General features: G+C 45.3%; 1 protein-coding gene across 2 annotated transcripts; it reads right to left on the reverse strand.

Moving 5' to 3' along the window:
• Positions 1-705: 705 nt before the first annotated feature.
• On the reverse strand, positions 706-16,395 carry PLEKHB2 (pleckstrin homology domain containing B2). 2 transcript variants are annotated; one of them, XM_027741227.2, is made up of 8 exons: positions 16,016-16,395; positions 12,939-12,986; positions 12,186-12,338; positions 11,344-11,446; positions 10,410-10,449; positions 8,143-8,232; positions 6,892-7,006; positions 706-4,844 (listed from the first exon to the last, which is right to left on the reverse strand). In XM_027741227.2, the coding sequence occupies exons 2-8, from the start codon at positions 12,973-12,975 to the stop codon at positions 4,708-4,710; spliced, it is 675 nt and encodes a 224-aa protein (XP_027597028.1). In that variant the 5' UTR covers positions 12,976-12,986; positions 16,016-16,395; the 3' UTR covers positions 706-4,707. The 2 variants fall into 2 exon arrangements, with proteins under 2 accessions (XP_027597028.1, XP_027597031.1); XM_027741230.2 differs by lacking the exon at positions 16,016-16,395 and adding an exon at positions 13,103-13,121.
• Positions 16,396-16,715: the final 320 nt, after the last annotated feature.

Raw genomic sequence — 16,715 nt, forward strand, 5'->3', positions numbered from 1 at the left:
GGATAGTGGTTTACAAAATGTACTTTGGTCCTTCTGACTAATAGTTTAATTCCCTGCAAACAGGCAAGATTTTTTGCCTTTAGGAGGTGGAACTAGTTGTGGTCATTTACTGTCTTTGTCAAAGCAAAGTTATTGATTGTACCCAATTGCTCTGAAGCAATTCATAAACAGGAAATACTAACACAGCAACCAGTAGCTTTTTGCCCAGAGCAACATCTGTGCTCCAAACAGCTTAGAGTAATACAAAACAGTACAAATCTGCTGATAACACAGTGTCAAATGGTAAATCTGGATCAATGTTGTATATATCCAAGATTAAGCATTTCTGAGTCAAAGCCTTCAACTGCATTAAAAAAGAAATAGGCCTTAATACTAATCTTGGTATAGTGGTGTTAGTGCAGAGTTACTTTGCTGATTTCAGACATTACATCATGTTTATTAAATGGTAACTGAGATGACTGAGGTACATCAGCCTGAGCTCTAACTCCAACAGACATAGTTGTCTTAGTTCATTTTTCTACCAAGTCAAGTCACCCTTGTAATTGCTTAGGAAAGACTGGAGGGGCACAGAATTTATCCTTGGCAAGATTTCCTTGCCAAGGAAGCCTCCTGTAAGCTGACTACATGTTTGAAAAACATACCTGTCTAGTCTAACCACATAAGAAATGTCAGATAAAGGCTAGTAAACATATCAAGACAAAACAATTACACTTAAATATGAATTTTATTTCTAAGGTTATTTTGCTATAAATTAATAATGAGAATGAGGACATATAGTAAAAGCAGCAGTAGATAGAGAGTGCACAAGAATGTAAAGAATCTGGGGGAAACATTTGCATGCTGCCCTCCGTGACTAACACGTATCTTAGTCTCATGTTGAGGAGAAAAAGCCACAAACACATCTGAGGAACACGGGTGTGAATTTTCTCCTCTACTCAACTCGCTTAGTTGGTTCTATCACCTACTGAATCTTCACTGAAGAACAAACAAAACAAAGCCAGTGTTGGATGACATTCAGGGTAGTTCCATCTAGACACAGTCTGGAATGTGCTTCGGCCTGGGAAAGATGTGTCTTTGCTGGAAGTCAGTGCAGTTGCTCTCTACAGAAATGCTTCCCACTCCCTCCTCTCTAGTTCGTAAGCCTTTACCCACTCACTAGAAGAGGCTAGCTCTCTAGCCCCCCAAGTTCATGCAAAAGAAGCCAATAGCTATGTTTTCACATATAACTCAGAATTTGGGAGGGGGCTCTGGTTCACCTCTTTAGTGTGGTCAGACTTATCAGAAGACTGAGCCTTCCTACGCCCCTCCTGGGAAGCCTGGCTTTGTCCAGCTGTCCATAACTGAAAGCCCAAAAGTAACTAGTCACAGATGACTTGTGACCTCTGTAAGCACTGACACAGAACCCTGAACGGACTGTCACTGCTATACAACAGATTTATCCTTCCCCCATAGTGAACACTGCACAAAAACAGTGGTACTGTAGTACCTGTGGACCTCCCACAGCTTTTGGGGGGTCAAGTATTGGGCACCAGGTAGGAAAGCTTGTGCTTGGATACTATGCAGATATAACTGGAATTACAGACTCATGAATAGCACCATTCAGAAACAAACAATATCATTTCAATCTGCTTTGAAAATGATCTTGCCATGCCTGCTGCCTCTTCCCATCACTATGGTACCACCTGTCTGCAGAACCTTGCATGGCAGTGCCTTCAAACCCCGAATCCCCTCTGGCCCTGCTCCTTCAGCTCACACCAGCTGCAGATACATGAAGTACTGGGCCGGGCAGAGAAAGGCTATGGAGTCACGACTGTGTATCCAGCCAGACATTATTCCAGATCTGACCAAACCTCCACTCTGTTCCTGAGCAACAGGAGACACAGCCATGTCTTCAGGAAGCAAGTCTGAGCTTCAACAAGCAGTGACCAGGTGGCAAGCCCTAGGCTGTCTGTGGCTGTGTGCACCAGGACATTGCCACTTGTGTTTCTGCAGGGAGATCAGAAAGGCTGCAAGCACCTGCATTTAGATAACTGTGATCTTGAATTTATGCTCTAGCACAGTTTTGTACATTTGCTTTCTGGCTTCTAAATGCCTATGCTACCAAGATGGAAAAGTAGCTCATGACTTTTGTATAAAAACAGCCTTTTGTTTCCAAGATGGAACTAGATACTTTGGCTTCAATTTGTAATGTGTTTTTCCATTTAGAAGGGATAAGGTTATTTTTTTAATGGAAAATTACTTCAATTTGAACTTTAAAAAAGATAATTTCTTGCTTTGAATTCAACCCAGGAATGTTTTGCAATCAACAGTCTTTATTTTATATACTTCAGTTGAAGAAACTGGGGACCTGGACAGTTATCTCCTGAAAGCATGAGAGACATGTTCCCCTGCTGTGATCATCAGCTCTTGAGGAAAAAAACCACCAAAACCCCCCAGATGATTCACTTTGTGTGACCCCTTCCCAATCATCACAAAATTTTAAAAAATCACATGATGTTCAATTGTTTTATTCTCCCCCACTCCTCACAAGTTAAGAACCACAGAGGGAGAAGAGGTAAAGATATTCTGCAAAACTCGTTATATTGCAAAGCACAAACGAAACAGCAGCATAGACTTGTAATCAACTTCAAGGTTATCTCAAGGATTAGAAAAGGTAGATGTTTGTTCACTTACATTCCAGTCACCATCCCTTTCTGACCTCAAGGGTACCAGGCCTCTAAGAGACCTTCAGTACTGTACCCCAATTTCTTTTGGTTTAGACTAGCAATAAGAAACTTCCACTTTAGTCCTCTTTTGCACCTCCAACAAGTTCTTTCAGTACACCCCACTGGCAGAACATGTGCAGCTGTGTTAAACTGTGAAAGGACATGCATGCACATTGGTGTACAGCTCCAGCCAAAGTCTCCTGAAAGCAGTTTACATTCCCTGCATTAGGCCCACTCTTAATAATGCAGCCAAGACTACATCTGTCTGTTTACTTCCAATGATTCCAAGTGGTTTAGTTGGTCCTAAGAGTCAGGAAAGCTTAGTGCTTCCCCTAGCTGCTACCCAAACCCTTGTCCAACCCTCTGTTGCTTAAACAGGTAGGATGGAGCCCAGAGAGCTTTAGGATGAAACGGAAAAGGTTGGGACTTGATCTAAATTTATATGGGTGCAAGTTCTCATCTATTTTCATCTTTCCTGACATACCTGAAACCCCGTGAATCATAAGGAAATTAACCTATTTCTGAATGAAAGCATAAGAAAGACTTAACATTAAAACAATACGAACACAGAAAGCTAAAAGTGCAAGTATAAAAATAAGTCCTCTTACTCTAAGAACTCAACTTAGGCACCCTGCCTCTTTCACCTGAATAAGAAAGCAAGTGCATTTCTTCAGAACTTTCTTTCCCCTGCCAAGCACAGCTCAGCATGGATTATAACAGGATGGGTAACAGGCCACGTAACACACACACCAGCTGCACTCCAGCTGACAGTCATAGCACAGCAGCCTGCAGGGGCACACTGTGTGAGGGAACCAGGCATACAAACAAAGCCAGCCAGGTTCCTTGGAGTGTTTTCCACAACAAGTCATGAAGGGGAGAGGAGACCTGCTGAATGTGAGGGGGAAGTGTGCACAGAACAAATCCAGGCTCAGCTGTGCTCAAAACTGGTTGCAAACAAGGAACCTGGTTAAGGAAACCTTGGCGGCTGCAAGGCAGACACCCCATCCTAACCCTGGCAAGGCAGCTGATATCAAAGTGCCTGTGTGCAAGGACTACTTGTGCTGCTTGTCTCTGCCCTCCTGACTGTTCCTGCCTGCAGAGGAGCTGGTAGTCCCAACAGGGCAAGGGTTGTCCACGTTAGTTCTCCTCCTGCAGACTCTGCAGAGGGACAGCAGTGAGGAGCAGACACTGCACAACGGCCTCTTCCTCAGCAATGCAGCTGGTGCGGTGTCTGAGGTGACCACTCTACAGACAAGGAAGACCACGTGCAAAGTAAAGATCTGCTGCTTCCATCTGACCAGAGAAGAGTGGTTCAGGATAAAGAGGGAAGTGGAATAACAAACACTGGTCTTCTTTGCCACTGGTCATTCACATTTCTGGGAGAATAAAAGAACTGAGGAGTGCTGCCACCTCTTAGTGGTTTGCTTATGTGTTCTCAAAGACAACCTCACCTAGATGGTGTGAGAGGCAGGTACAGGACTCCACCTAAGAAAACACACTACCATCTGCAGGCAAGTCTGAAAACAAAAACATCCTCAAGCATGGCAGACTACCTAACGCCAAGGAGTTTCTGCTGAGCTGTAGGTTTGTCCAGGGAATGTTTAGAAGCCAGTAGTATGTATATACTAATGCAGGGCTCCTGTAAACCTCTTGTTTGGACCAGATCTTAGACCACCCAAAAAATCCATTTTTTCTATGGTGCTTACAATAACAGTCTGTTCATAAAGCAGGTGACTGTTCACTGCTACCATGTGACATTGGTGCTCATATTGATCCTTATAACTCCAAATATTAGAATTCAAGAGCAGCACATGCCATCTCCAATCACTTAACTAAATGGTGCCTTTAAGCTCTCATTAAGACAGTTAAGAATCAGTTATTAAGATGTCACTACTGAAAAATAACTATTGCATTTCTTAAAGTTTAACAGTAAACAACATTGCCAATATATTATTGCACACAATAAAGGTTTTTGGAACTACAGAGATAAGGAACGGGTAACCTAGAAGACCCAGAACAATGATCCCAGGGCCATTCCAGTTGCTGCTCCAGCAAGCATTCCCAGAGCAAGATCTCCATCGCTGTCACGGTAACGCTCTCGAATGATGACATGGTTTGCAGGAGGTTGGCCATAAGGTCCTAGGAAATAAGAGATTGTTAGGAGGAGGGCAAAAGAAATGTGTATCTAAATACCATGCATTGCAATTCACCCTCTTCCTTCAGCTGAACACTACAGTGATGACACTACAGAGGTAGAATCCATTTCTGCTTTGGATTCAGCCTTCGCATTAATTAAATAAGTCCAGGGGCCTAGCAACACTTCTAGCCTTGTAAGGGCTTAATATCTGTGAGGAAAACTCATCACAAATGTAAAACTGAACATTGTTCTGCAAAGAACTTATGAATTGCTTGTATCATCCTATCAAACACTTTGTGGATTTAATGAAAGAAATGGGTCTAAAAACTTATTCAGCCTTGAAGTTACAGCAAATAGAGTAGTTCCCCCCCCAAAAAAAAAAAAAAAAGAAATCTTTGGCATTTCTTAAGCCAGCAGTTTATCAGAAACTGTGTATCAGTTATTTACTCTACATTTACTGCCTAGTGCTTCAATTCACCCTTCACATCCTGGACTGATCTGTGGTGTGGTGACAGCTGCTACATTTCTTTTCAAACTGGCCCAGTAGTAAGGAATTACCTAAGACTCAAGAAACCACCAACTGATCGTTGTTCTGCACCAGACTTGTACAAGCCCCACCTGTCATGTTTTCTGACTTAGCTCCTACCTGCAAATTAAACATAAGAGTACTGCTCTCCCTTCCAGACATTTCAAGAATATTAAATACTCTTGAAAATCCCACAATGTTTTTTTGTAACAAATTGTGAAGAAATCCAACTAATACAACTGGAAAAGGTTTTCACTGACTCTCAACGACGCATGACCTCATGAGAAGGATTATGTCACTTCAGAGAATGAGCAATGGAGCCCAAAGTACAGGGGTTTAAGTTGGTTGCTGGGGTGAACCTGTATCCTAAGTTTTAGTTGCAGTGACCCTGGTGAAGGAGAACATCAAGCCTTGGTTACTATGCCCAACCTGTAACTAGTACCTTAACACAGCGGACTTGCAAACTGTTCAGGAGAGTTACTGCTTGATGCTGCATCGTTATTACACAGGTTTCTGAGCCTTGATTTACTTGCTGGAAATTATTAAAAACGGTTCTTGGGACTTTCAATAAGCTGTTGCTTTTCAGCTGCAGAGAACCAACAGAACCCACCTTCCTCTGTGTTTGCATGTATATATTCTGTATCTTCGGACTTCACTAACTTAGATGAAGAAAACTTTAAAAGTTTTAGACTGATGCACCTCCCTTGTAATAAAAAATGGAAAAGGCAAGTGAAATAACCTGACAAATGCCAAATGGAAAACAACATCTCCCTCAAAACTGTCTCAATAGATATTCTTGTTTGCAAAGCCAGATCATAAGCAATTAGTAAGTTAAATCTCATTTACATTACCATGCTATTCTAAAGCTCCAATTCTGTAGGAATGGGGCTCCCTATGCAAAACTAACCCTAAATTAAGGCAACTACAATTAAAAGCACACCTTACAATTTTACTCTTTCCTCCTTCTGTTACTGGGCTTGAAAGCTATTTAAAAACCTGAACAGAGTAACAGAAGATTTCACAAGGGTGAAATGCTGCCTTATAGCAATTCCAGCACGTGGGGAAGGAACCAGCTACAATCTTGCTTTGGGAGTGGATTTACCTTTGAAACTTGCATTTAAATAATGAAGCTAGGTATAAGAGCAACAAATGAATGAAAAGCTCCATCAATGGAGTACTGAATCACAGAATCACACCTTGTTCTGGCTCTTGTACCTTTCCTTAGAAAACATGCTAGTTAGAGAGTTCTGTGTACTTCAAAGAGAGTTTATGAAGTAATTTAACTATGCTTTGATCATAGAGGGAAGGTTAAATCCCTTAATACCAAATTTCACTGCACTTGGATTGTTGTGAAAGGGTGAAAGAACTTGGTTCCAGTTACAAGTTCAGGTTTCTTTCTTTGTACCCCTCTGTTGTGCAGGAGTGGTGGCTGGTAAAGGATGGTGATTAATAGAGTTAAAGCCAGAAAGACTGACTCAAATGGGTTCTCTGGGAAGGTGAAGGATGTGGCTGACACTGATTACCTTGGTATGGATACTGATAGGGAACAGCGTAGGCTTGTCCATTGGAGGCGTAGAAGAGCTGAGGCCCCACGGGGGGATATGCACCGTTGTACTGATCGTAGCCATAGCCATAAACCTGGGGGGATTAAACATGGCCATTACACAAGTGTTCTTTGCTGTGTAGCCAGTTAAGCATATTGTTCACCTTGCCTTCCTTTCTAATGTAGTTAGAGGTTCACTAAATTATCCAGTCTGTATGATATAGCCTGTCTACTCCCTGGAAAGGATTCAGAACAGCTGCTTGAAAAGAATAAGTGCTCCTAAGCAGCATTCACTCTCCACTCTTCCTGGATACGGAATGGCAGAGGCAGGGCCTGAATCGTCAGGCAGAGCCATAGCAGCCTTACCACTTTCTCCTCTCTGCCCTCATGCCAACAATGGCTCTGGAGAGCTTGGAAGTGCCAGGAAGACAGAAGTTGACCCCAAGAAACCCCAACCAACCTTCCTCTAGCACACTGCAAGTTAATGTCAGGTTTAGGACAAATACTCTGTAGCCGTATGTTTTGGAAGCAATTCTGTTCTCCAAAAGGGGAGGCCCACAGAGGAGGCTTCCAGTACCACATCTAGTTCTTAACAACTAACAGCAAGGGGCTGGAGCAGAGCACCTGTAGTGCAAAAAGCAATACTACTCCAGACTATCCCTGCACATATTACTGCACATCAATCAGAACATCCAGAAATCCCCAATTGATTCTGCCCCAGGGCTGCACCTTCACTGCAAAAGAACTGTGTATCCAGGAACTGGAGTTATTTTGTTGCCATGACATCTTGGATACAACAAAATCCTTCTGTGTTAAAAGTGACAGCTCCAGTCATTAAATCCTATTTTTAAAACTCCTGATCTGATATCTTTTCAGTGCTTACACAATGTGAAAGTGTAGTCACCTTCTTTATGTTAGAGGCTGCATGGCTAATATCTTTCAAGATTAGCCAAATAAATTCTGCCCTGTCTCTAAGAAGCTTTATTTTCCAAGTTCACTGAGCAGCCATCGCTTTATACACCTCCCAAACAAATCTGCCTTGTCCCTTTCAGAGGAATTCCATCTCAAATAAGTGACGATAGACAGTTAGTGCCTTACTCTCTGCTGTTGTACAAGCTTTAAAGCTGGATATGACAATACAACACAACACTTTGTGTGTACAGTCTGAGTGCTTGAAGGAGGCTGCTTCTGCTGCCTCACTCACTTTAACGTTCCTGACTGCAACTCTTACCTCAGGTGATGGTGTGGCATAAGCTGTGTAGGGAGGAGGGGCCGAGGAAATGGCTGTCTCATCATACATCACATCAGATCCCACGTAGCCCTAAACACCATGGAAAGACAGCAGTTATCACCTTTTCCTACAGACTGGCAGCTGCAGTAGTGCAAGGATTAAACTTGAAGACCCCAAAGCAGAAGTAACCTTTAGCCGTGCTGCATGTTAAGAAAGCAGTGAGTACCTTAAAAAGGCTGCAAAAAGAAAGTACTTGGAGAGCAGACCTGGGAGAATACAAATGCCTGATCAACCACGGGAAGGAGCCATAAAATTTCTCCCTCTGTGTGTACACACACAAGCATATGTGTACATGTAAGCACACCGGCTCCTTCCATCATTTCATAAGCTCAGATTTAGAAATTGCCCCCTCGTTCATCCTCTATTTTCAGATAAATAAGTCTTCCCAACTAAGCTGGCTGCATCCTGGCACCCTAGAGTGGTATCACCAAGTTCTGCAAGAGCAGATAAAAGCAAAAAATGCAGCAGCCAAAAGTGGCACCTGAGGCAAGAGTGATAACTTACTTGAATCCATCTAGAAGGAGCTCTCAAAGATAATTAAGGTTCTTACAGTACCCTTAGTATTCTTGCCCCTAATATCTGAAACTACAGTGATGCTCTTAGTGCCCTTTCTCAAGACAAAATGCAGCTTCCTTTTTTAATTCACAAGTGAATGCTTCAATAACTCAATAGCCAAAGTTCTATTGTCTCCTGGACTAATGAAAGGCATTTGAGAGCATACTATGGTTATATCTCAGGTCAAACTTATGGTGAAGATTCTAAGGATTGCTTGAACACGTTAAAATACTCTTTGAAGCGGTGTTTCCGTCACCTGAGGAATCAGCTCACATCTTATCAGTAAAGGTGTCCTGCCACAGGGAGCTCTGTACAGGCAAATGCACAAGCCTGCAAACATCTGTAAATGACACACTTCTCAAAGCTACAGTCACCCCACTATTCCAGTTAAGTCAGGAGGCACTGCTGGATGCCTGGAATTTTTGAAAGCTGTGTCAGACACCTACAGATGGACTCAAACCCAGTTACCTGGTTAGTCAAAGTCCTTGTTGGAGACCTTTAATAGCTTTAAAAAAGTGCTAATTTATGACAGTGCTTGTGCAGAGAGCTACCTGCCCTACTTTGAGTAGCAGGGGCCTGCCTTGGCACTGCCAAGTCCTGAGCCATCTGACAGCTGTGTCAGAGGCATGGAAACAGCAGCTGAAACCAGAAGTCACTGTCTCACACACAGGTGAGATAAAACCCCTAGAACTAGAGCAGACACTCCATGAGTGTTGTGTCCTCTGCGTGAGGACAAATCCTTCACTTCTCATCTAAGGCCACAGGCAGTGTAGCACGGCTGCAGTCAGAGGCAATTGTGTCCAGGGGAGTCTTGCCATGACAAGTGTTTGCTTTGGGTATCCACAAATCTGAGTTATATCATCTGACAGATGCTTCAGTACAGTGGCAATGTTAATGTGACCCATCAAAAACCGAGACAGGTTTCCACAAAACCCAGCATTTCCCCTGAAACAGAAACACCTCGGGTTGGTTCAGTCTAGCCACTGCAGCGTACTCTGGAAGGCGGTCTAGAGGAAAAACAAGTTAGCAATACCCACAAGTGGATGGATGTGGTTGCCCAAAGATACAGTTCTCTATAAGACTCACAGAAAGGATTTTATGATTCCTGATCCTCTCCACAGCTAACATGCCAATGCAAAAATAATATATCCTCCTCAGCACAGCTACACTCCCCTCCAAGCATCTCTTGCTCCTCCCCTAGTCTCTGTCAAGAAGCATCCCAGGGTGTGATGGATGCACATTAACAAGCAGCTGCTGTGCACTAAGCTTCCCTTAGGACTGCACCCACCTAGGAGGCAACAAACACTAGGAGTGGAAAGTGCATTTTTACTCCTTGCGGAAGGCTTACTTGTTGCCTGCAGCCTCATGCCAACTTTTCTTACAGAACAGCTTCACAAACATTCACTTCCAGAGAAATCATTCCCTGAAATCACTCATTTCCACCATGCCTGGACTTAGCTGCAAGGATGACATGCTCTTATGATCCAGAGGATCATTCTGCTCCCCACCTACAAGCTTTACCATCATGCCCATGACCCTGTTTTTCTCTAGCAGAAAAGGACAGAAACATGATTTCAGAAGTAAACTGCTGGACCACGCATTACACTGATACGCTGTGTCTCTATCATATAAAGTCTAGGTAGGACACTCACAGTGTTTGTTCTGGCATCCTGGAGAGCAATTTTCCATGCCCTGCAAAAAAAACCCCGTTGGTCAGTGGAACAGTGATAAAAATTAATGTCACCTTTTTCTTTTGGCCTATGAAACAAACAAGGTTAGCAAGCAGAGGGACTGCAGAGTTTAAGACACAGCATGTGTCAAAGCCTGATGGTACACTCCAATGAATGCACAAGTGTTACACCAAGACTGAGAAATAATTACTTTCTTTGCAGAGCTAAGAATGAGGAGGAACAGGAGAAGGAACGGATGCAGTTTTGAAAGTCCTCACTGCAAGCACAACAGGGAGGAAATGTGCAGTCGTGCTTAGGATAAGAATAGGAAGGGATGCACCAGGGAAGTTGTATCCCCCGCCTGAACAGTTCCTCTGTGCTGACTAGAGTGTAGGTCTTGATGCTGTTATTGCAGTTGAACAGGAGGTCCATACCCCTTACACAGATCCTTCCATGCCACAGCCCTGGGAGCAGGCTCAGTGCACCTCACAAACGTGGCAAACACTGGTGATAGCCGTTATCTAACTCCACACAGTCAAGCTCAGCTGAGAGTTCAAAAAAATGGAGTATTCTTCCTTTTGCTACTGACTGGGATGTCCTCGAGCTATGCAGAGTCATATACTACTTGAAGAATGGCACAAGTCTCGCATATTAATTGTATTAATCAGATTCTTCTGCTCCTCCTCATTCTTCGGTGTTTTCAGTGACTTAACTTGCAGTTAGTCTGCATTAGCTAGGCAACTTCTTAAAGGAGAGCAATGGGGTTTTTTGTCATTGAGAGTCTGCTTTTACTTGCTTGAAAACCTTCTTAAAACATGTCTCAAAGTTTGAAGGAAGGAAAATGATTAGGGAGAGAGAGATAAAGAGAGATAAAGGAGAGAAAGGCAGCAGAAACATTATTCTCTGGCAGACTTACAGGCAGTCATCTGCACTCTCTGCACAGAGGTTGACTGTCTTCCCATCACGGCAAACAATCTGCAGTAAACAGTCTCTCTGCTTCCCCTCTGGAGGCTGGAAATCTGAGTCAGAAAAAAGAGAGGAGTTATGAAGTATCTATAACCAGAATTTCATGATCACATTTACAAGAAGGGAGTCAGTTTAAGCAACAACAAAATAAATTAGGGCCAGTTGTAGCTGCCTTCCATGGCATCAGAACAAGGTACAGAAGGAAACAACCTGTTCTTGTTCTTTACGGTGTCCTGAAAGTAAACAGCTCCGAACGCCTTTCCTAAGAAATGCAAGTGTCTTACAGCAGAACCCATCCATACTTAGCTAAAAGTACTCTCTAGCACTTATGTCCTTCCCTTGTGTCAGCATCAAGTGGAGCACTAACAAATGCTAAAAGTGAACTTAGGAAAAAACTCTGCTGAGGTTTCCCATTTCTAGTCCTGCCTCTCACTCCAGCCAGCACTATGGTCACGCCAGGAACACTCTATAATCGCACTACATAATCACTGCTGTGAACATGCCATTCTCATCTGCATGCACCGGACACTGTCCTCACTGAGTTCTAAGAGGAAGCACCAAACCCTAACCTAACCTATCACATGGTGAAACCATGCCCCGGGTGTCTGTAAAGGAATTTAGGAGTTGGTGGGGTTGGGGTTATTTAGGGGTGTGGGGGGATTCAAGAACAATGAAGTCCCGCACTTCTTGGACATGTTTACTTCTGCAGTAGTGCTGTAAATGGTGTGCTGAGCAGGCACTGAAGGTGTAAAGAACCTCTGGATACATAAATCCTGAAGGTTTCATTATTACCTCGACATTCATTCCCCACTCTGAGGTTGATGCAGTGGATTCGCATGTGGATCTTATCTTCTAGATCATGGCGATTTTGATCATCGTAGAATATCAAACGGCCGTCAGACCACAGATCAAACCAGTTCTTCTTCCAGCGACGTAAAATAGTACCTTAAAAATCAGACAGTCACTTTTGAGGGCACACATTGGGAAGTATTTGTGTCCTAAAGTTAATAGAAAATAAACCAAGAAATCCTTCACAGTTGTCCCAGACATTCCAAGGTGCCAAGCAAAATCCTCTACTACAACATCCCCACTTGGGAACATTCTAGAATTGGGTTCCATATTTTACTTAGGATTCAAAGGAAAACTGGGTTTATTTTAAGTGCAAAACCTGACCCTTGAGTTCCAACTTGCTGCAGGAACAAGCAGAGAGCATGACTAATTGAAGACATTAAGTCAGGGTGTCAGGGAAAGTTTCCAAGTCTCCACTTATACAGAGCAGCATCTGAAGCTGAATGCCAGTCAGCCATCTCAGATATGGTATATCCTGTTTCCCAGTTGTGTACCCAAAGGTCACATGGGAATGCTGTCATCACAGGTCATTTTGTGATGTGTCCCAGAACTAGGAAAAAAAAACCCCAACCCAGGAACAAAAAAACCCCACAGAACTGGAGGCTTGTTTTAAGAAAACCTGGGAACTACTAAGCTCTGATGTTATCTGAAGAAGTCACAGTGGGGAGAAAAGGAGGAGAAAGACCCGTGACTTACTTTGCCGGAGCAGCCATCCGCTCTTCACAAATGCCATTGTTGCTTAATCTAGTGGACAGAAGAGGAAGGTGAGGGGGAGAAAAGCAGTTTTCAGTATTTCACAATAATACATTAGAAAGAGGCATGTCAGTATCACCTATTTTAGCTGCATGTACCCAGCTCACCCTGCAGAGAGACACGGTGGATCTCAGCTGAAGAGACTCAGCAAGGCACAACCAGTATCCGAGGACTTGAGAAACGCGTGAGTGTAGTGATCCAATGGACTGCCAGAGACCACTTTAACTGGAAAATGCACTTGGAGAATGGGGAAGAGACAGACTGGAGTGACTGCTTCCTGACTCACCACCAGTTCCTTTCAAAGCTGTTCTCTCCGCATACGTGTACTTCCTGCGTTCTCAAGTTACTAAGCACCGTCACTTCTACCCTACCTCTCTTTTTCTGTACTTCCTCTTCTGTGTTTTGCATTCACTGGCTCAAAGTCCAGCCAAAACAAAAGCTGACACAGTTTTATCTCAAACAGGAAGGAGAAAACTGTTTTTATGACTTGTATTTCTTTCGAATCATCTCTAGCTCCCTCCAAGAAGACTTAAAATAAGTAAAAGTTAAGCCCATAAAGATTCTCATTTCTCCTCAGCTTTCAAATGAAGCCTGAAATGGGATGGCAAGGATTCTGCGTTAAATTCAGGTTATCACACGTGACATTAAGCACTCAGCCACCACGCTCTGGTTTATGAGCATGCTGAAAAAAAGAGATCAAGCATAGGATATATTGGAAAATGAGTTTTTATTTTATAGCCTAATGGTGTTCTGATTATTGTTTTAAAATGGATTAATAAAAACTCAACTATCTGGGTGCAATTGAACTAGAAAAGAACAGCATTTTAAGTCTCCCTTGAGAAGGCTGCTTTTTAGAAATTATCTGTGGGGCCTGTAAGCCAGTATGAGAGACAGATACTGCAACCTACCAGATAACACTCTACTTGTAGCAGCATAAAGTGGGGTGGGGGGTGGAAGGAGGCATAGTAGATTTGATAGACAGGAGAGCTCCTCCCAGACAAAGGAGTGTGTTTAAAGCTGAGGAGGAGGGAGAAAAAGAAGAGAGTTTTGTAATATTCTAGTAAAATGTAAAGTTAGTAAGCATCCAGTTATTTTCCAAGAGATGCATATATGCCATTTACTGGGTATTACTTGGGGCTGTGTCCTCTTCAGAGTACTGGGCAACACTGTAGCACGCAGGACTACAGCCATCAGGATTTCACGTTTAAGGAGTGCCATATCCAGCACAGGCTCGGGTGTGATGGAGGGAACCACTGCAGGTAAACTTTAGACTCCAGGATAAACCTCTTACTCCTGGCTTTTGAACCAGCTCCCTGGGAAAACAAACATTTAGCTGACAGCCCACTGACATCCTGTCCTGCTTTAATCGTGGTCACTCTCTCCTGCTCTGGGGTCTAAGCAGGCTCTTGTCACTTGTACAGGGAGTGAGCTTTAGAAACAGAGGGCAATTTATCTTCCAAAGTAACAATACGGTACAAAGGACCTGAGTTTCCTCTCCCACCACCCCAGTATATGATTACAGAGTCTCACAAAGGCTCACACAGAGAATGTCTCAGAGATATCTCAGGCTATAACAGCAAAGGAGGCTTCAGCAGCTGTACAGCACCTTGCATGTAACCTCAGATGCAACAACTACCTTTTCCCAACACGGAATTTAAGTGCCCAAAACTTCAGCTCTGGATAGTGAGCAAGGAATCACACAGAACAATCTGTCAGCACTTAAAGTAGGAGGCGCAAAACAATTGGGTATTCTTCTCCGGTCCTTTTTAAGCACAAAGGCTCACTTGAAGTCCTATACAGTATTCACAGTCCACCCACATGATGTTTAAAAGTGTATTTGCAGAGCTGGAAGTTACCCTGACAAGATCAGATGCATCTGAGTAGTATATACTTGTTAAACTAGCTCAGTGCCACCAAAATGAAAAATGGGATTTAACCAAAGATAGATCAATTTATCACCAACCTCAATAAAAGTGCCTTGGTGACTGAAATAAAAGTGGTAGCGCTCTAAACTGAACTCAAGTTAAGAGTAAATGAAGCAAAGGGGTGGGACTATTCCTTCCTGCTCCCTGGAACAGCAATTTTCTGCACAGAGTATAATGTAGAATATCCAAGTCTTTTCGAGTTTCCTTCTTGTTCTCAAACCCAGTTGGCTGGTAGGAAAAACAAACTTGAAAACAAATTAAGTGTTTCTACCTACAGCTTGTAATCACTAGAGCAGTTCTGAAGAATGCAGTTGAATTAAGAGTGGACCCGATCCTGCAACCCGTGGAGATGGAAAGGGTTTAGCCACAGAGACCTGGCCGTGGAGCTCAGTCCCGGAGACAAGCGGTGCCCACAGCCACCTCACTGAGACTTTATTCCCAAACTTCAGGTGGAGCTCACGAAGCTCAGAGGAGTGTTCAAACGTAACCCGCGTCCTCCCCCTTTAAACTGAGCAAGTCTTCTATTTTTGGAGCTCCCTGGCTGTGCACCAGCTGCGCGCAGCTCCCTTTCCCCGGGAGCCGTCTGTGCTTTCCGAGCCGGTGCTCGGCACTCCCGGGGCTGCGGCTCCGCTCCAGCCCCGCCCGGGACTCGGCGGGCAGTGCCCGGTCCCCCTCTCCTGTCCCACGGGGCACAGCACCGCGCACAGCCCCCTGGGCCCCGGGACCGCCGGGGCGGCGGCCGCTTGTCCGCGGCTCTGCCGGGCCGGGGCACAGCGGCGGCTCCGCTCCGTGCCCGCCGGGCCGGGCTGGGCTGGGCTGGGCTGGGCTGGGCCGGGCTGGGCTGGGCTGGGCCGGGCTGGGCTAGGCTGGGCCGGGCCGGGCCGCGCTGCCCCCAGAGCCGCGTCTCGCCCTCCCCGCTCCCGGCGCCGGGCCCCGGCCGCGCTCCCCCTTCCGGCCCGGCCGGCCCCGCTGACCTTCGCGGAGCCCGGGCCGGGCTGAGCCCCCAGAGCCCCCGGGCCGTGCCCGGCCAGCGCCGCCCCCACCCCGCGGCCCCCGGGCGGTGCCGGGTCCCCGCCGCCCCCGTGCCCCCCGTACCTGCCGCCGCCGCCGGCCCCGCTCCGCCCCGGGCAGGCCGGCCCCTCCTGACGTCAGTCGGCCCGCACCGCCCCGGCCGGGCCGCCCCGGCCCCGCTCCGAGCCCGGGCCTCCGGCGGTGGAACGTGCCCGGCACAGCGGGAAGGGCCGGGGAAAGCTCGGATCCAGCGGGGAAGGCCAGGAAAAGCTCGGATCCAGCGGGGAAGGCGTGGGGCGGGATGGTGACCCAGTTCCCGCTAATGCCTTTCCCCGCCACGACACGCGGTTTCCCGGCGCTTTAAATGCGTCTCCTCCCGCCCAGGTCACAGCCGGCTCAGTGTCGGCCCCACCGCGCTAAGTCACTCAGGCCTTTCCTTCTCTTCGACATTTTCCCATCCCACGCCATAGCACCACAACAGACAGTGGCAGCCGCTTCGTTGGAGCAGTCACGCAAGTGTTGGAGGTCCGTGACCTCTTACATAAAAAACAGCCACAAACTGCGGCTGGGCGATGCTTGGCAGCTCCACTCTCTTCGGGTCAGTGCTGCCCGCACACTGCTCAGCCTTTGCTCATGGGGAATGCACTGTGCCACTAGTTAACCACCTTCACAATTCAAACTGTGTTTCCATTTCTAACCTAAAGTATATGAGATAGTTGCTGTCTAAAATGAGACAAACTTCTTATGGAGATGTAATATTTCCCCATGATAATGGAACTTCCTA

This window comes from Pipra filicauda, unplaced genomic scaffold, assembly GCF_003945595.2.
Source record: "Pipra filicauda isolate LSUMZ 115617 unplaced genomic scaffold, ASM394559v2 scaffold186_size1760508_pilon, whole genome shotgun sequence".
Lineage (NCBI taxonomy): Eukaryota > Metazoa > Chordata > Aves > Passeriformes > Pipridae > Pipra > Pipra filicauda.